This window comes from Parasteatoda tepidariorum, chromosome 12 (assembly GCF_982258835.1).
Source record: "Parasteatoda tepidariorum strain Cologne lab strain chromosome 12, Ptep-v5.0, whole genome shotgun sequence".
NCBI lineage: Eukaryota > Metazoa > Arthropoda > Arachnida > Araneae > Theridiidae > Parasteatoda > Parasteatoda tepidariorum.
Genome location: NC_141766.1, coordinates 55,478,513 through 55,499,443, shown reverse-complemented (window position 1 = coordinate 55,499,443; position 20,931 = coordinate 55,478,513). Strand labels below are relative to the sequence as shown.

Below are 20,931 nucleotides of genomic sequence, written 5' to 3'. Positions count from 1 at the left end.
TCTAATTTGTTTAGGCTTAGTGCAATGAGCTGTGTTAGTTTATTACAAATTGTTCTAATGTAGACGTTTGAATCATTTATATTTCTGGTAGACAAAGTAGTTATAAATTCAATTCTGCTTCACCTTTAAAAAAAAAAAAATCCGAAAATGCAAAGCAACTATGTAGTATGAAAAGTTAGTATGCTATCACTAAGTGCAAAAGTAATTATTCGAGTGGATCATTTTAAAAATGATCTACTAAAACTATGAGAGAGTGAGAGAGTAGCGTAAATTTTGAAATATAACATATTAAGAAACTAATGGAATATAAATGATTTTGCAGAAAACATACTAAATGAAAATTAATACATTTTTATTTTTTAAAAAATATTACACCTGCCAAGAGTTAGTTACCGCTAAAGCACTTCATACGTAAAACATTTTATCTTGATTTTAAATTATGTAATAAGATTTAACAGTTTAAGTTTTATGTTACGAAAACATTTGGCAACCACTGTAGCTTAAAGAAATTTTATACCCAAACTCCAAAAATGTATTTATTTATTTTTATTATCTAATTATTTTTTTTTATTAATTAATTATTTATTTATAATAGTTAATTATTTTATTTTAATTAATTAATTTATTTTAATTAATTTATTTATTTTAATTAATTTATTTAAATTAATTAATTTATTTAAATTAATTAATTTATTTAAATTAATTAATTTATTTAAATTAATTAATTTATTTAAATTAATTAAGTTATTTATTTTCAAAATCTGTACTCATTCGGAAAAGAGAATTCAGATTACTTTGACAAAACTTTTGTTTTTAGTTTTATTAAGTAGCAAAAACTTTTAAATATGAAAGGCTTGGAGCAATATAAGCCACATTTTCAATACATATTTCATATACTATATTTCTTCCATCACATATTGGGTATATAAGTCCATCACATAATGGGTGAAAAGACAATAAACAGCAGGTTCGTAATAGATAGCTGAAATATTTCTCTTTCCCATTTGAAAAATATAATGAGTCTGGAAAAAACACGTTCATCCTCCTCAGATCTGAGCTTTTAATAATAGCAAAAAAAGTGATTTTTACTTTGAAATAATAAAGCTTAGGATAAAGAAAGTAATAAATGCAATAAATTTAAAAAAAAATCAAATTATTTATCTTAATTAACTTTTTAGTTATTTTTCATTATTACATAAAAAAGATACATTTTCATTTTCAGCATTTTTCGTGTGTTGGAGAATATAACGCGAGTTTCTACATATTAGTATTTCTTCCACTTAGTTCAAATAAGATAAACATGTCATAAGTCTCTCCAAAAAGTTATTTCAGTTGAATTTCTTACCTTTTTCATTGTAATTGAGAACTCCGATTGACGATGGTAAGACCTATTATATTTTTACCTAGACAATTGCTTTGTGAAATCATATAAGTAGAAAAACGAATCTTAATCTATTTGTGCTTTGTGTCCTTTCAAAAGAAGGGTTAATTTTTTTTCAAATAAGAAAAAAAGTTGTAGCGCAAGTGTTTAATTATTAGAATTTCTTTTGTTCAAAATTTTTTTAAGCTAAAGTGGTAGGTAACTGAAAGAAATATCTCTTTGGTATGAACAAATGCACTCAACCACTTTTTTTCATACAGTTGTTCTTCATATATACTTTATTTTATAACCGGAGTTAAATAAGCTACCCGATTTGAATTTACGACTATCAATGTTTAACTCCGTAGTCTTGTCATTTTGAACCCAACCCAGAAGACAAGGTAGTTCCTAGATCAAGCATTGGGACGAACTAACTTTCGCGGAGGATTTTTGATGGAACCAACCCACATTTGCGTTAAATGGAAAGAAGAACCACGAAAGCCTCCCACGGTTAGTCTGAGGGCAAGGGGGTTCAAGCCCATGATTCCTCTACCTCTGAAGATATTTTACGTCAGCACTGTGATCAGTGAGAGGCAGAAGCAGAATTCGTATCAACAAGACACCGCCGGGATTCGAATCTGGTTCGTCTTCACGCTCTATCTCCTTAACCACTGCAACTCTATTCTCCACATATTTATATTTATAACCGACTTTGAACAGCCGACCTGATTTTGAATTTACCTAATTATTTTGAACTCAGCGTAGAAGACAAGAGAACTTCTGGATCAAATATTGGAAGAAATGTATCCTCCTGGAGGACTTTTAGATGAAACTAACCCGAATTTGTGTTATACGGAGAGGAATAACAACAAAAACCTCCAATGATAAGCCTGACGGCAAAAGGACTGTAACCAATGATTCGTCTACAAAAGATAATATTTTATGTCAACATTTCGCTCAGTGCAAGCAGGGTGCGGAATTCGTATTGACCTGCCATCTCTGGGATTCGAACCCGGATCAACTCAGTGTGAGACGAGAGCTCTATCTCCTGAGCCCCCATGGCCCTTCCACATATATAGACCACTTTTGTAGGCAGGGCATTAATGGGTTGAAAAATTATTTCTAAAGTGATAACATTATATAAAACATTAAATACCTTTGACATTGAGTCTCAGGAGGTGAAAGTTTAGGAATAAAGTTATGTTTTATATATTTGACTTATTGCGTAGTTACACAACTAATAATTCAAATTTTTTCATATCTCAATACAATACAATATTTCAATTATTATGATCATAATGTACAGTGCGCAAAATAAAAGACGGACCACTCTTAATAACTTTTGATCTAATGGTTAGATCTTTACGTTTTAGTTAGTACTCAATCATAATGGTTTGAGGGGGTGACCTCAAATATGCTAATTTCGTAGCGCAGACGATCTTTTAAGTTACGAAATCAGAGACAAAAACGTACTTTCTCTAAATAAACATGCCCTTTTTTCGATGGATCCGGATTTCTGAACCCCTAAACATAGGGGGTAGACGCAATCTGAGAAGAGCGGACCCCTTACTGTTAATTTTGCGTTTTAGATGTTTCGCCATATGTCGAGAAATTCTTAAGCAAATTAAAAAATTTCTGCGCACAGTTATAAAATTCGTTTCTCCAGGAATAATTCTATACAAAATACAACTTTCAGCATATATTTATAATTTTTTTTTGTTGTTTTGTTTAATAATATGCGAAAAAAATTTGAATCATAAGGTATAAAATTTTTCACATCATTTTAAATAATGTAATTTTAAATGGTGAAATGCAAAATATGAGAGAAATCGGTCGAATTTTGAAAAAGGCTGATTCGACTGATTTTGTTAAAATTTTGTATTTTATAATGTATAACTACATTCTTCAAAATTATATAAAACTTGTATACTTTAAAGTTCAAAATTTTTTCGACTATTATAAAATAAACTAATAAAAAATACTCACTAAAAGTTGTTCTTGTATGGAATAATATTTGGCTGAATGAATTTTATAATTGTATGAGAAGATTTTTTAATTAAAAAACTTTCGAGATATGGCGAAATATGCAAAAAGCGAAATTTACATTAAGAGGACAAATTTTTTTAAACTGCTTTACATAATACATAATTTAAAGCTAGCGCCTCAGGAGATTAATCTTCTTCTGTATTTATAACATCTATAATACAGGTTGTCTCAAAAACATTGCAACAAATTTTTAGGGGAGGCTCGGTACATTATAACAATTGCATAGCAACTCATGACAGAAAAAGTTCCGAGTAGTGACAGCAAAGGTATAGGGTCTAAAGTGGCACAAGAGAGTAATTAATAGAAAAACACTTTTGAGCATCTTGAGAGCAGACAGCGAACTAGATGAATATAGATGATGATGATAAAGGACACAAAATTGGTGTTGAAAAGCATGAACATTTATTAATACCTCTTAACACTCCATATATTTTTCTTACGTTGTTTTCAAATTTTGATGCTTCACCCTAAGCCTGCTCAAGTCTCTGCACACTACTTCATAACATAACTAGGAGAAGTTAAGACTTGAAGAATTAAGTGAGTGCAGGAATCTCTAGGTAAAAGAATGAAGAGGACCACCTTGAGGTGAACAGCAACATTTACGGTTATGCTTTTCAATTCTCAATCCTTACAGATCTGCCAACAACTACACTTTTTGTAAAACACTAGATAGAGTAGTGACAATTAATCAAAAGACTATCAAGACTATGAATATAAAATATCAAAAGACAAAGGGGAAAAATATTTTTAGTAGTATTGATACATAGCTTCAAAAATAAGCATAATATAAATTATTGTGCTTTACATTTCCAATGATAACTTACATTGGATATCTGACTATAAGGGTTTGGACACGGTGCAAAGGTAAAATTTTACATATTCAAATTGAGTTTTTCTCATAATACCTATGATATAATTAATTTATATTTTTTAACTGGAAGGCCTTGATAGTTTTTTTAAGAAACAAATCATTGAAAGTAAAATAAATAAAGGCAGGGAACCCAAATGTCACACTTACCGGAAAATGACACATACACGTTTTTCCCCCAATTCTATTGATACTGATATTTTTTATTATTACTTTTATTCAAAGCCGTCAATTTTCTATTCTTCTTGTAAAAATTTCTTTTATTGTACCAAAGTTAATGTTTTTATGTATGTCCTACTGTATTATAAATTTATCTTTTAGTTTTTTTCCACACCACTTCATTCAAATGATTAAAAAATCATATGAAAAGCCTCTTCTTTCAGTTATCTCATAATTAAGTATTTCAATTGGTAGCAAAATTTCCAAAAGGTTTATTTTTAATTATCTACCACTCTATAAAATTTTTTTTGCATAAGGTTTAGCAGTTGGCAGCGCTATATATAAATTTTTTTTATTCTTAGAATTTTTAGTATTTTTTATCTGATATGAATTTAAAATAGTGAACTACATTATATTTGACAGTTATGCAACATATTTAATGAACTTGAATCATTAAAAAATGTTTTGCTAATAGTTAACTTCTTTTAAGGACTTTTAACATACTAAAGCTCGTGAGTCTGATCCATCTGTCATGCCAGCATGAACAAAATATTAAATAAATATTTTTAAAAAAAATACATATTTATGAGCTATTAAATTTATATATTTCTAGCATATTAATATTTTGAAAAATATTTTTAGTATAATTTAAATTCTACAATCAAAAATTTTTTTAAAAACTAAAGAAATTCCATGAAAAAATAAGATTGAAGCTTAATCCTTTTGAATATGGTGTGTAGCATGCAAAAGCCTGTTATTCTAGCCTACTTGCACTAGTTAAAATTATCGACGCAAAGTTTTAAGAGCCTGAAAAAATTTAAATATATTTTTAAATATAAGCATCCTTTTTTAAAAATTGGCATGAAAAAAAGCATTGTCCTTCTACAGCTATCAGCAAATACTTCTGTAGCAATCAATTGATAACGCAGTTTTACATTCTAAATAAAATTTTCTATGCAAAGTTAGTTCGGCAATTTATAAAAACTTAATTAAAAAAAAAAGCTGCTAGCTGATTGAATGTAGGGTTTAATGGTACAAAAACCAAATAAGGACATGCTGCGCCAAACAGTACAGTATAACAGTTTAAAGGCGCAGCATAGCTGCAATTTTACTTCATGCTGCTTTAGAATAAACCATTTTTACAACTCTTTCACTTATTTCAAGATTTTGATTTGTTCCCTTTATTTGCTGAAAAAAAATTCCCAAAATATTTTTATATTTCTTTAAAACTACAGTGGCATAAAAACTAAGATATTTTATACTTAATTTTTGCTTTTTTTGTTGCAGTAAAAATTGGCTTATCAAAATATTTATTAACAAATCAATACATGGAGTAAAAATATCATGCAATAGTATTCATTTGCATAACTCTTAAAGGGTGAAAATTGTATTTGGTGGAAAATGCACTCTACTTTGTACAAATTCTGCAAAACTCAGAATTATTAATTCAACAAGGAATTAACTTTACAAAAACTTTCCATTCAGTTAAATATCTATAATTAAAAATGACTTAATCCACTTTAAGAGAAATACGTATAATGTTTTCTCTTGTCTTAAGCCTTTATTTTAATCTCTTTATGTAATGCATATAAAGGGCAATTTAGTTCTTCATGAATATGATATATTTACCAATGCCTTCATGTAGTGTGCTTGTTTCTCTAATAAAACTTACGAAAATAAATAAAGCTAATATCAAAACTTATTATCTCAACTCAATGATTTCATTTAATTAAACTAATATATTACTTTTCAATTATATTACAAATTTTTACAAATGAGTTGTAAGTAAATAAAATAAGAATTAAATGTAAAAGAATGACAACCACATAAAAAGGAAAACTTTTAATAAACCAGAAATATCTCTAAAAACAAAATGGCAGTGAAACATTATTTTGTAAAATTCAAAAATATAAACTTTTACAAAGACGTTTTTATAATGGGCTGTTAAGTTAATGAATGATGTAAAATACAACAGTGATTAGTAAGTCTGCAGAATGTAAATAACAAGTTTTGTTATGTTTCATCAAAACACATGTCGCTTATCATAGTTCATGTAAAATGCAGCAGCTGAAAATCTTTTTCTTTTATCACATTTTAAATATTCCAAAATGCTAAACCAAAACTTTTATAAATTAAACAAAACAGGCTTGACCAATTGTAATGCCAAATTCTTGATTTTTTAAGCCTACATCTCTAGGTGCTATGTCAACAATTGGCAGTCTTTGAGGTTTATCCGTTGAATATGTTAGAGTTGTATAGGACCATTCATTACCACGTATCTAGAATAAAGAACCATATTATTAATAAAATGTATACAAATGTATGATAGTCAATAATTTTTAATTCTATTCATTCTTATACATCAATTACATTCTGATACATCAATAACTTTTAATTTAGTATTTATTTGCCTTTAATAGGAATATTTCTTTTTAAAACTCAACTTATCTTTTAAGTGTTGTTCTAAATATGTAGAAGTATACATTTTGAGCAATAAAATAATCAAAATTAGAAGAAAATTTAAAAATTAAAGATGAGTGAGATTATGGAAAAAATAATAATATAAGTGAAAAAATTTGTATTACACATATAACAATACTATCGAAGCTTAACTATGCTAATGTAATGAAGTAGGATATGAAGATGGGAAGAAAATTAAAGTTTATCATCTAGCTAACTTCGCTAATTTATAATGTTATTTTTTCAACTAATGCTTCCAGTATGTCAATGCTCTCAGGTGAATCTGATATAGAAAATAAGAAGGTACTTCATTAAATCCACATCATTATATAAGGTTAGGTTATTGAATAATGGGACAGTAATTAAAAAGAACTAACAAATTTTAAAGTTGTCTATTATGTACCATTTCCTACTCCTTCTGAATCTTCTATTGCCAAAAACAAATGCATGGAGTATTATAAGTTATACTTTTCTGTTTAAGAGCTTTCAATCAGAAAGTTCTGTTAAATGGTATCAGAAGGATTTGGTATTCTTTTTAACTCAGACTTAATTTGCATAATACAGAAAAATCAGGTGAAACACAGTCAAGTGAATATGGCAAATAATCCAACAAGATTATGTTTTGTTGAACCAAGAAACATGTTTTATGATCAACAAAATTTTTTGATAGTCAAATCGTTGCTTAGAAGGATCCATGAAATTCGCTTATAAAGATTCTAATTCTATGATTACTTTATTTGGATTCCATTTTCTAAGCTTGTTATTGAATATTATAGTTTTCATGTAATGAATAGTTTGTTTTAATTCTATAAATCTCTCATGCTTCCCTATTATTAACCATTCAATTGAATGAGAAGATTCCTTACTAATTCTATTAACCATCTAACCAATATTTCTATTAATTCTTTATCACCATTAGATTAACTATTCAAGGTTTTATTTAATTGTTTTGATGAAACACTTCTAATCTATTTGCAGAAATAAAAATTTTATTTAATGGCTGGCATAAATCTGATATTCTCATGTATGTCAGTTTACATTTGCAGTTTATGTTTAATTTCATAACCTTGAAATTCTGCACTCAACTCAAAAGACAAGAGAAATACTGAATCTAGCATTGATACAAATCTCTTTCGTAAATTAAACTAATCAGCATCTGAACTATAAGGAAAAGAAAAAGCACAGAAATCTCCCCTAGTATACAAATTGATCAGAATTCTAGTTAAAGTTAATAATTAAGTCATAAAAGATAAATAAGTTGATTATGACAGAGTAACTAAGCATGCTTCATATCAGGTGAACATTGCTGCTGAACTATTCATCTCAAAGATTTGAAATGAAAAATGAATATTTATGAAAAAAAAAAAGAAAAAATATTCATTTAATTACCTGGCATCCATCAAATAAAGCATTGTAGACAAATCTTGGATTCCCATCTGCAGTAAGTTCTACATCATTGTAGGCCATCAGCTTCACAGCTCTTTTTAGGAATTTTTGTTTAGCATCATAATAGGCAATTGAGTTTCGGCAATGATAGGTAACATTTTGTGATGCACTTTCACTCAGAAGTTGAAGGAATGTTAATTGTGCATGATCAATTTTATAATGAAACTAGAAGAAATGAAAAAAATAATTAGTTGAAATATAGCCTGAAGCTGAAAAAATTATTACAGTAACATCATCGATATTTCTATTTAAAATAATTGAAATTGAAACTAAATAAATTGAAATGGGAAACTGATGCAAAACTTACCAGAGAACCTGATTCCATTTCACTAAACCAAGTTTTCTGCCCTCGACCTTTAATATGCACACCTTTCGGAATCTGTAACATTTATAGTGTTGTATATTATGTAATAACAACTTTATGAAAAAAATGCTTAATAACTTGCATTCATAATATATAACTGTACTAAAGAAAAAGGGAGAATTATTTTAAGAAAGTAAAGAAATTACTTTAAATGCAACCAAGTGGTCAATCATTTTATTTGAATAATTTATTCCTTTTAGCTGTTTTTTTGAATTAAATAATCATATTCAGCAAAAGAAATGCATAAATGAAAATAAAATATTAATTTTACATTAAAATATTAAAGTAAAAATTATTTGAAAAGTGTTTGTTTCAGTAAACTTCTCTTTTAAATAGTTCCAATACTGTTTGATGACAACAACTGTATTGACTTTATAATTTACTGAATAAATTATTTCAAAACTTGGATAATTTTATAATTAAATAAAGAATAATAATAGAATGAACAAAAAGAAAACTTATTTTGGGAGTAATAATTAATAGAGAAACTAGGATGAAACAAATGCAATTATTTACCTAAAGAACATGCAGTATTAATGCAGTTTATTTTTCAAATTTTATATAATAGCTATTATCGTTAAGAAGAAACAGTTCTCTTCAATATCCATAAGTCCACACTTTTTCAGATAATTTTAAATGGTTAATAACATCAAATATCTTTAACTCATCCCTAACAATTTCCATTATAAAAAATTGACAAATTTAAATATTTAAATAGAGAGCAATTATGGTATTTGCAGGCAAACTTTTTGAACTGTCATTCAATTTTTTTCCAGGCTCTAGTTCTAGAAAATTGGACAGAAAAGGGTAAATTAAATATAAAATAATATACATTTTTAAATAGTGCAAAACAAACAAAAATGAAAATATTTTTGTTATTTTCCTAAGTTAATTTAACTCATAAACTTTTAGCTGCCTTCAATTTCAATAGCAGAGGAGTTTTTAAATTTACCATTATTTTTTCAATTTTACCATTATCAACCAGTAACCCTTAAATCAGTGCCTTCCTTGGCAGCAACAAGATTGTCTTGTATGAACTTCATCACAACATGCCATTCAACCTTTTTATTTCACTGATCAACAGGTGTATCTTAAAATATTCACTTTTAAAACACAGTAAGAATGTGAACGTTAATGTTTGTGAAAGTAAGCATAGAAAATTAATGAAGCTCAATGGTGATGGTGTTTCTTAGAGTAAACTTACATTTGCTCAAAGCACTTAGTGGTTAGTTTGAATTTGTGTAGCTCTTATTTGAGTCAGAGTGATTTAAATTCTGTTCTCGGTACTACCATTTTTTAAGAACAGCATGTATATAATTAATAGTATGTCCTTAAATTGGAACAATTGAATTTTGCAAACTCTACTAGCATTATTAATGAAAACAAAAAGAATTTGGATCAGAAATCCGAAAATTTCGATTTTTAAATATTTTTTAAAAGTCTGCAGTATTAGTAGAAAAGATGCTCTAAACATACAAAGATTAGGAATATTAGAACAATTACAAACCCTGTAATATAGCAGTCATCATTTATAAGGATAAAGGTTTTCAATATTATACAATATACAATACAAAAACAAAATAAAATTGTATGAAAATCATTTTACTTCTGAAAATTTTATAAGCAATTGCTCAGCAAAGAAAATGTAACTTTTATAAAGAAAATTAAGTTTACTTACTTCTTCAGGATTAGGGATTATGCATGTTTCTTTTGTATTCATGTTACAAAATACTTCAATGGAATCTTTGATAGTACCTTCATTTGGATCAATCCAATACATACCTAAAAAAAAAATATTTTGAGAAACAAAGTAAAATTACACACTACACTTTTAGATATTCCAAGATGTACATCATACCACTAGAAAGATTTGGTTGAGCCTCTGATAAATGTTTACAGGATTTAGCAGGTGAGTCTTTAGTTCCTGTTGGCTTTCTAGAATCTGCATAGTCTCTTACCAATTTTTCATAGAACTGGAATATTAAACGTTTCTTTTCTTCTGGAGCAGCAGACAGTAGGTTTGGTTCATCACCCAGTATTGGATCTGGTCCCTTAATTTATTGAATTAAAATGAATTATGAAAAATAAAAGGATACGCTGCAACAATATATAAAATATTGATGGAAGTTTTTAGAATTTAATAAAGTGGTTATTCAATACAACTAACTTAAAATTGGGTTAATTCAGAACAACAGTTTTGAACACATATTTTTTTTCTACAGATATAGTTCCGACTATGGAAAAGTTCTAGAACAGAATTTTAAAAATTGCAAGATAAAGAACATATTACGTTCATTAGTATTAGAATTCTGTTTACATAATATTTTGAACAGGTTTGTAGATAATAAAATAGTACGCAAAAAATCTAACTTACAAACCAATTTTTGCACTTTACAGGTAGATTGGGTAACAACTTATAAATTTATTTTCAGAACAAAAAGTAGTAAGTTAGAAAAAAATTCATGGTTCCTTTTTAACAACAAATTGAAGGTATTATACTATTTGCAGTGTCACTACACTACATTATTAGGAGAGCCCTAAATGGAATATAATCATAATAAAATTTTTAAAAGTTGAAATTCAATCATTAACAAAAGAAATGTAATAAGTGCTTAATTTGCAAAGAAATTTTGTAAGAAAATAATACTGATAAGCTATAAATGTTACTAATATCGGCAAGATTTAAATTCAGAATAAAAAATTGATATTAATACAGTTATTAAAGTTGCAAGTAACTATTAGGTTCTTCATATGATATAAGGCAACATAAAAATTATCAAGTAACAGGAATACTTTAAAAAAAATTTTTAACAATGGCAAAACAAATAACACAAAAACAATAATTCTATGACTAAAACTCACCTTTACTTGTCCTTGCCCCATAAGAGCAGCTAATGCTGCCATGTCATATTGAAATCCGGAACCAGGAGGACCAGGTGGCCCTGGAGGCCCAGTTAGACCAGGAGTTCCATCTCTTCCAGATTCACCGGTAGGTCCTCTAGGTCCTGGTATTCCTAACATTCCTGGAGGTCCAGAATTTCCAGGATTACCAATGGGTCCTTTAGGACCAGGAGGACCCTAAAAGAAAAGAGAAATGCATTAACGAAATACAAATGTATAACAATCATCTCACTAAACGTTAGTTCGACCTAATTCTGAAATTAACACTAGTAACCTTCCTGCAAGAAAAATAAGTTAGTATTCAATTTAATGAGAGAATTATTATTTAATTTAAGAACAATTTTTTACCAGAATCATAATTTTAATAGATTAGTAACAAATAAACTCCAATTTTAAAAGTATTATCAATAGACCAATTGATTGTTTTATATTTATATGTAATTACACGAATAACAATTAAAACACATTTGAGCAGCAGACAATTAAGATACCTTAAATTGAAATCAAACAGGGGAATCATTCTTGTGCAAATGCAAATGGTAGGAAACTACTTGTAAAAGGAACTTTGTTCACATGCAAATCTATGCACAAATTAGATGTGGCAAGAATGGCCCTTAATAGGGGTGCAAACAGAGTGGAAAAATGTATGCTTTTAATCATCTTTATTTAGTTTTTAAAAATAAACTAATGGTTGAAATTTAAGTGTCCTTCACACATGATCTGCTTACAGCAAGCTCTGGACATGCAAGGTAGCTATAATGTCATCTTTGATGCCAAAAGCTAGTTATGCAATAGACTACCACCAATTTTTTGGTTGGAGACTAAACTTTTCTGCCAAATGCAAGAGTGGGACCAATAAAAGTTTGCCTTTTAAGCAGATACAATCATAGCTTATGTGTTTTCTAATTTTTAGATTTACTTATTTGCTATTACTTGGTGTTACAATGTATTGTCAAATTTTCTTTCCTTGTTAAAGGAGTACTCTCTAGAAAAATTTGATAATTTTTATAATTCATTACTTATACATATATACAAGTTAATGTCATTATTTATTTTATTTTCTAAACCTTTTCTATTTGGAAAAGTGTTAAAAGAATACTATGTACAGTTCAAATTTAAGGGCAAATTTAACATAAAAAAATTAAAATGTAACAGATTTGAAATGTTCTAATATCCTCACACTGTTACATTTATTTGTCACATGTTCTAGCATTTATGTACATTTGTTGCATTATTGCAAATACAAAAACCTTTTTTTATCATATCACCTTTTTCCACTCAATGTTCCTATTAATTTGATGATTTCAAAAGATGCATTGTTAAAAACACACACACATAACATTGACATATTTCTCGTGCTACGGTGGCTGATAATTGAAATTGAAAATTTTATCACCTCTTATATAAAAACAATCTTCTACCATACTTATGATTCTTTTATTTGGTTGGAAGCCTACTGTTTTATTTGATTGGAAGCCTACTGTCTAAGATAAATTCAATTGAAGATACACTTGCTTTTAAGTTACACTTATTTAAAATAAAATTACAAACCTGAAATTCTCATGCATGAGACAGCATTAATTTGATATACAAATAAATTTATAATTTTTTTTTCAAAGCTTTATTGCAGTTTTTTATTGGAAGTAATTATAATTTTGAATTAAATAGTTTGCAACATTAAGTGGCTAAACTTACTGATATTCTGCCATTATGAACTCTAGACAATTAGTTTTTTATTAAAAATTGTGTTCCAGCATTAAGTTGGAGAAAATAAAATAATATGGAAGGAAATTAAATATTCAAATTTTGACAGCAATTAAGAAAAAATGTTACAGAGTTCTTTAAGTTATGAATGTAATCACTTATCTTTTTGCCTAGAGAAGGACATAAAGTTACAGCTTTAAAAGTATTTGCGTAACTAATTGCTCACTACTATTTTCACAAAATATAATTTTTTAAAATGTCAACAGAGTAAGTGTAAAAGCATTTTGGTGAACAAAATTATAAAAAAATGCGCAAACTGAAACACTGAAGCATATTTATTTTAAACAAATAACGATATAAACTTAAAATAAGGTTGTCATAAGTTCACCCTCTAACAACAATGGATTTTCTGTAGTTCCAAAAAATGCTTTTCATAATGGTAGCAAAGGTTATATATTACTGTCTTAATAAATTAGCATTATAAGAATTTTTATCTGCAACAATATTAAATATTTAAACATGTATAAAGAGGTCAGATAGAGACCAAAATTTGGTTAAAAGTATTGCAAAAATTATATCTGGGTTAAAAATTTCTGTTTTACTTCACTTCCACTAGAAAAAAATTTCATATAAGCCTCAAATGTTGGAGAACATGCATAAGGTTTTAATGGTTCTAATATCATCAAATTAAAATTCAAAAAAATAAGAAATTGATCCAAAAATCATTACATCAGAAATGCTCTCCTTCTTTTAAATATTCATTTTTGCCCAATGGCTGCTTTTTGGAACTAAAATACCATTTGTCAATTGCAGTACTAGTTACAGACTCGGTTTCCCTTCAATCAACATCTGTTACTCTAGAGTCAAACTTTGTTACTTATTATCGAAAAATATTCAGTTGCTAATGGCATGCTAGCAAATAAAGGTTTAGTGCCAGGTTTAAAGCATAGAGAATTTCTTTGTTTTTAATACTAATGATGTTTGATCATTTTACTGTTGTTTTAAAGCTTCATTTTTGTTTGAAGAAACATTTAAAAAAATGTGATATTCTATGAAAATAAACTACATTTAAATAAAAGCTGAAAATGATAAATTTTTTACCTTCATTCCAGGTGGTCCAGGATCACCAGTCATACCTTTGTCACCAGGTGGGCCCTATTAAAGATATATACTGGCATTTTAAAGAAAGAAATAGAAAAAAAAAATTAAGTGGACATCATACATTTTAGAAAACATACATAAAGGTTTATTATCAAAGAAATTTAATAGTTTAGTATGGAGGAAAAATTAACATACTACAGGTCCAGGAAGCCCCTGTAATCCAAGAATTCCTCTGTGTCCTTTCTCTCCAGTATGTCCAATATCACCTTTGGGACCTTTTGGCCCAGATTCTCCCATAGGACCAGGTAACCCTCGAGGACCTTGCTGTCCCATAGGGCCCTGTATACCTCTCTCTCCACGTTCCCCACGATCTCCAGGAGATCCAGATGGCCCGGAAGAACCAGGCATACCCTAAAAAAAGACGAAATTAAGAAAAATTACTATGACTGTATTAGAAACAGTTAATAAATGCAGGTCATTAAAACATAATTAAGGTAATAAAAAAATAGAATTGGGTGTGGTATGTAGTTGTTTGTGTTACAAAAAGGATTTGCTCGTTTTTCACTTGTTAGGAGGCTAAAATTGTCCAATAAAAGATAATAAACAGATGATGACAAAATTAGCTAAAATTCATTTATTCTGTTTCTGAAAGTGGCGCATAGTTGAAAGTAATTGGAAACGCAAAAAGTCACTTTTTGGTTCGCTGGAGCTCTTAACCTAAATTTAAAGCTCAATGGCATTTGGAAACATTAACAAAGTTCAGGAAGGCAAATTGATTAAAATGTTGCAGTAAACTTTTAGTGATGTCCTTCTGTTGCACAACATGTTGGAACATACACAACCAACAGTAATGTCTGCATAAATTCAAATCGAAAGTCTTAATCACCCTTTAGTTCAAATGCGACTTCATCTTTCAAAAAAAAAAAAAAAACACTGCAAGGACATATTAAATCAGGGAGTGTTAATTCAGGTAGCTGAGGGAAAGGAGTGAAGGCACAACTGATTCAAACAGCAGCCAAAGATTCTTCAACTGAACATAGTATTGTGCAACTAGTTTCACAATGGGGCAAGCAATTGTGGACAATACATTTAAGTTTCATTACATAAAGTAAGCAAAATAGCCTCTGCCATAGTATTTATTAGCTGCATATAATAATCATACAACAAATACACATGTAAATCTTTGTGTAAGTAAAAGTTTTACACAGCTTTAGAGTGCATAACTTTCATGAATCATTATTGAACTAAAGAAGGCAGGATTATGGGTAAGACAAAAAATAACAAGAAATGTGAATAAGCAAAAAAAGATAAATAAGAGCAATTTTAAAGTGGTTAAAAAGCAGAATCATTACTTTTTTAATAAAATGCTTTGAGTTAACGTAACAAGTTAACACCTGTTGAAATGCCTATCAATTAATTTAAGATATAAACTGTCTAATAGTCAATTTTAAAAATCACGTAGAAGAAAAATGTACAAAAGTTTTAAAATGATTGCTTCCAAATATACATAAAATTTGGTGAAACTGATACTAAAATTGTAATAGTTAAAATTAAATTAATGAGTTAAAAACAAAAATTAAGGAAAAACTTTTGTCACACAGACCATTTCTATGTTTAATAATGAACATTTTGACAAAAATTCTTTTATTCAGGTAAAAATTTATTGGAATATAGAGGACTTTTAACCCTCTGAGCATGAGGCTCAGCCTTTTTGGATCAAAAAACTGGTTTTCTTTTCAAGGTAGGAGAATAGTTTGTTACAGGAAATTTCTGCACTAAAATGATATTTTCCTGAACTTTAATACATACACAATTACAGAACATAATTTTTTTTTATCATTATTTTCAAAATTGAGTTTTTAAATTAAAAAATAAAATTCCACAATGATAAAAAAGGAACATATCAATAACTTTTAAAATAATTATTGAGTTTTTATATCCTACGATGCAAGCATTTTTCAAGAAACTAATTTAATGGATGAAATCTTGGTGTCTAAATAATCTGAGCAGTTGATATCTTAAGCTATGAAAAGAAGACACAAAACGTACTTTGTGAGAATAAACATATTTTTTTTCATCGACAGCTTTGGAACAACAATTTTACACTTGCAGAGTTAATAAGTATATTTTAGAGGAAATAACATTAAACAATAAATTATATTACATCAATAACTTACTTGAAGACCTGGCAAGCCTGGAGCACCTGTTTGTCCTGGGGGACCAGAAGGCCCCTTGTCACCAGTTCTACCAGGGGCACCTGGAGGCCCGTCTTTGCCTTGAGGTCCCTAAAAATATTGTTTAAAAAATCTACAACCTTTGTAGAGAAATATTTGAAATGAAAACTTTATTATTGCAAACTTTATCTTAGCATATATATTGTCAAGTACAAGGTTTGAAAATTACAACCCTGAAATAATTATATACTACAAAAATGTTTAGAACTAAAAAAAGTTATTTTTAAGAGATAAGTTTAAAAAATGGTCATCTTCATAAAGTCAATATTGCCTTAATTGCTTTGTGCTTTATTTCTCGAATTATATCAAATATGCTAAGACTTTTAATGCTAAACATTAATATACTATTAACTTGTTAATTATTTTTAGTAAATTGCTAATTATAAAAACCATTAAGTATGAGAATTTAATAGATAAAATTTTTATTTTCTTGTAAACTAAACATTTTCTTTGGGGATTAAGTCATATATATTACAATCTAGGCTTATACTTAACTTATAAAAGAAAACTTGTGCAAAGCAACTCTGCCTGTCAATCTTAGAATGTTTTAATTTATTTCGGCTGCACTTAACAATACTATTTGCACTTAACAATACTAAGTAGGCGTTTAGTATAGTGATATCCTAACAATTCATTACAAAACCAAAAAGAAAATTGAGAATTCTAATAAAAAATTTAATTTCAAATTTAAACTAAAGTGTTTTTAAAAATTATTATGTTTTTTAAAATTAATGCTGAATTCAATGATTGCTAAAACAAATGCTGAATCCAAAGTGGAATTAAATGATTTGGCAAGTAAAGGCATTCAATTATTGATGTAATTAAGTTAAGTTTTAAACATTTTTGTTCCCAAATAGATAGATATGACTAGACATGCTCTATCTTATTAATAAGTATCAAGAAAAGTAGATAGTTATAGTAAATACAACTATTTCTTTTTTGTCAAATTATTTTTGCTCATAGGATTTAGTTTAAGTGACTTAATTACTTTTATATTGAACTTATTTCATCACGTAAATTTAGGGTTTTTGAATACTCAAATTTGGATATAAATCATAAAGTAATTACATATGAGCAAGTGTTTCTTTTTCTCAAAAAATGTCTTATAAACAACAAGCTTATTCATCAAATCAATAACTTTCTATTAAACATTAAAAATTATTAAAAATAGAGCAATTCTCAGAAATATAATAATGAATATCTGAAATACAAAGATCCTACTTGCAAAAAAATCTGGCAAGTTTGAGGAATTTTAAATGTTTTAATTGAAATTTATTTTGATAAATAGATATAAAAATGAAAACTTTAGCCTCTGTTTTTATAAACATTCAGTTTTAATGAGAAAACATACAGTATAAGGTTTAACAAAAAAAAAAAAAAAAAAAAGACTAGTGGAGCTAGTTATTAAAATCTAGGTAATCACCTTGGCTTTAGACAAAACTAGATATATTTTTATTGAACTATAAAAATTGTTTAAAAAGTAACAGATTAAAATTTTGGTAAGAAAAATGTAACTTACTTCAGGACCTGTTTCACCAGTAGGACCTTGAGGTCCAGGTAATCCCATTAATCCTTGCAAGCCGGGATTTCCATCAGGACCTGGCTTGCCCTCAGGACCTCTTTCACCCTTAAATTAATAACAAAATAACAATTTTTCAGATTCCATTATTAGAAAATATAAAGCAAAATGTTAAATAAATACATTACTATGAATACTTGAAATAAATTTAGTTTTTAAACACAACTTTTGATTTTATCATTAAAAACTAGGATTTCTTTATTACTACTTGATTTTAGTAAAATCTTTAATTTTAGCATTTAAGCATTAACTATTTCATTTTATTACAGACCAGAATTTTTTATTATCAAGTACTTGTTTTTTATTTTTCACGCATTATAACTCAGGAAATATTTAAGTCTTTGTTGGATCATAGATTGCACGCTATCTCATGCATATGAATATTATGAGTTCCTTTACTTTTAGCAATATCACAAAATTCAATATAAAGATCTCTTTTTATCTATAGATGTCACCCTGAGTATATAAATATTTCTGTCGATTTCAAATCTTTTATTGATAAACTGAATTAATCTATTTTTGCATTTACTAACATTCCTGACAACAGTATTTAGAAAATCATAGACAATTTAATTCTCACAATGGATGAAAAATAAAACTAGTAGGCTCATTTAAGTAATTTGAGATATAACCGTATCATAAAGGGTTATCAAAACTAATATCTTGTTTGAAAAATGACTTGATGTTTAATTTTACTGTTATGCTACATATCTATGTAATTTACTATAATGTTTAATGTACAAAACTCTTGTTTGAAGTTATTTATGGAATGTAAAATAATTTAATTATGAAATGGAATAATCAAGCTAAAAAATTAATTTATTAAATTTATATAAAACCTGTGATCCTTTTGCTCCATGTGGACCATTTCTTCCTTGGAGACCAGGTAAACCAGGTGGACCTTTATCTCCAATTGGGCCAGGTTGTCCAATGGGACCTTGTGGCCCCTAAAAAAATATCATCAATTACATCATCAAAAATAAAACACTATGGTATTTTAGGTACATAATATTTAAGCCAATAAAAATAAAATAAGCCTGCATCTAAACTTAAGATAATAAAACATTTTTGGGGTAAATAGAAACTAGGAAAGTATGCATCAATGATTTTGATTGAAGAATTGTAAATATTCACATAAATATTGTTAATTGGGATACATTATTATGATATTTGAAAACAAATTACGGAGCACAAGCATAACACTACAAAATTATAAGCCTTCTTATCTAATTTATAAATATGACAGTTTTTATTCTTAATAGTTATAAAAATAATAACAGTTTAAAAATTATTTTGGAACTTCCTTACAGAAGATTATTGTATAAAATAGGCTACATTTGACACAGTAAAAAATATGCATAGGAATTAAAAGTGTTTAATGCATTTTTTAAAAATGTATATCTTTAAACCTTTGAGGCACAAGAATGTTTGGATGAAAATTTTTTTTTCATGAACTAAAATAGCAAATAGATAAAAAAGGCTTTCTAAGTAATAAGATAAACTACAGCTTTACATTATTTTTTAAAGTGATGAAAAAATGTATTTAAGGTTAGGAATTAACAATTTTTGTATGTTCAGGTATTAACAAGAGCCAAAAAAATAAGAGCCCCCCAACTTTTTTTGTTCCTATGATCTAATTTAACTAAGATCTAATCTAAACAGCTCGAAAGTTGGCATCCAATATGCTAATTAAATAGCGCACATCATATTATGGAATCAGATACAAAAATGCACTTTCTCTAAATAAACATGATTTCTCTTCTACAGACTTAGATTTTTAATCATCAAAATATAAAGGGTAGTGGCAATCTGGAAAATATGGTTCAAATAGTACAGAAAAGAAAGTGTTTGAGAGAAAGTCACATTTTGCAAAAAAAATCATAGAATTTGTTTCTCCGAAGAAAATTCCAATTATAAAATTTGCTTCTAATAATTATTTAAAATTTTTCTTAACAATGGTCGAAAACTTTTTAATAATGTATGGTATAAAAATTATTTTAAACTGTTTCATTTCAAATAAGAAAATTTAGCACAGTAGATCAAGTTATATAATAGGTTATAAAATTTCGCATAAAATATGTTTTCAAATTTCTTTTCACGAGAACTATTCAATCAATTTTGTTTAATTTGTTCTTTTGTCATTAAAAACTACATAGTTTAGAAATGTATAACATACAATTTAAATTTTTTTACTATCAATAAGAAAAATAAATAATAATTCAAAATAATAGATAATTAAAAATTACCTTTTAAATAATTTATATGTTCAGATAAACAAATATTATATTTTAATGCAAAAGGTATTTTAATTAGTTGAAAAAGTTTGTGACATGTGACAAAATAAGCAAAATCGGAAATTAACAATATAGACCCTGAATTTTGATAGCACTCTGGACTAAACTATTGGGCATATGATTTGATAGCTAAAAATATAAATCCATCAAAAGAAAGATGTTGATTTAGAGAAAGTATGCTTTTCTTTTAGATTTCATAATGTAATTAATAGTTAGCACTAATTAATTAATGATCAACTCTTAAACCTTTAGGTCAAATTGACTTTTTGTTTGTGAAAATCTAATCATTAGAACAAAAGCTATTCAAAGTGATATACTTTTTTGCTTATTGTAGTATTGTTAATAATAATTACTGCATTAGAAAGAAATAATGTTTGGTAATAGTTTCCTTAAAATCAAGGCAGACACATTCAGG

At 27.5% G+C, this 20,931-nt stretch overlaps 1 protein-coding gene across 2 annotated transcripts in view; it reads right to left on the bottom strand.

The window, feature by feature from the left end:
• Positions 1-6,260: 6,260 nt before the first annotated feature.
• The window catches only part of LOC107455416 (uncharacterized), a 76,009-nt gene continuing 61,338 nt past the window's right edge, over positions 6,261-20,931 (bottom strand). For both annotated transcript variants that reach the window (XM_043042178.3, XM_071187992.2), the window contains 11 exons: positions 19,062-19,169; positions 18,163-18,270; positions 16,587-16,694; positions 14,605-14,820; positions 14,410-14,463; positions 11,566-11,781; positions 10,562-10,754; positions 10,382-10,485; positions 8,647-8,718; positions 8,283-8,504; positions 6,261-6,712 (listed from right to left, as the gene is read on the bottom strand). In XM_043042178.3, coding sequence (XP_042898112.2) covers positions 6,566-6,712; positions 8,283-8,504; positions 8,647-8,718; positions 10,382-10,485; positions 10,562-10,754; positions 11,566-11,781; positions 14,410-14,463; positions 14,605-14,820; positions 16,587-16,694; positions 18,163-18,270; positions 19,062-19,169 — 1,548 coding nt within the window. In that variant the 3' untranslated portion in view covers positions 6,261-6,565. The remainder of the gene's footprint in view (positions 6,713-8,282; positions 8,505-8,646; positions 8,719-10,381; positions 10,486-10,561; positions 10,755-11,565; positions 11,782-14,409; positions 14,464-14,604; positions 14,821-16,586; positions 16,695-18,162; positions 18,271-19,061; positions 19,170-20,931) is intronic.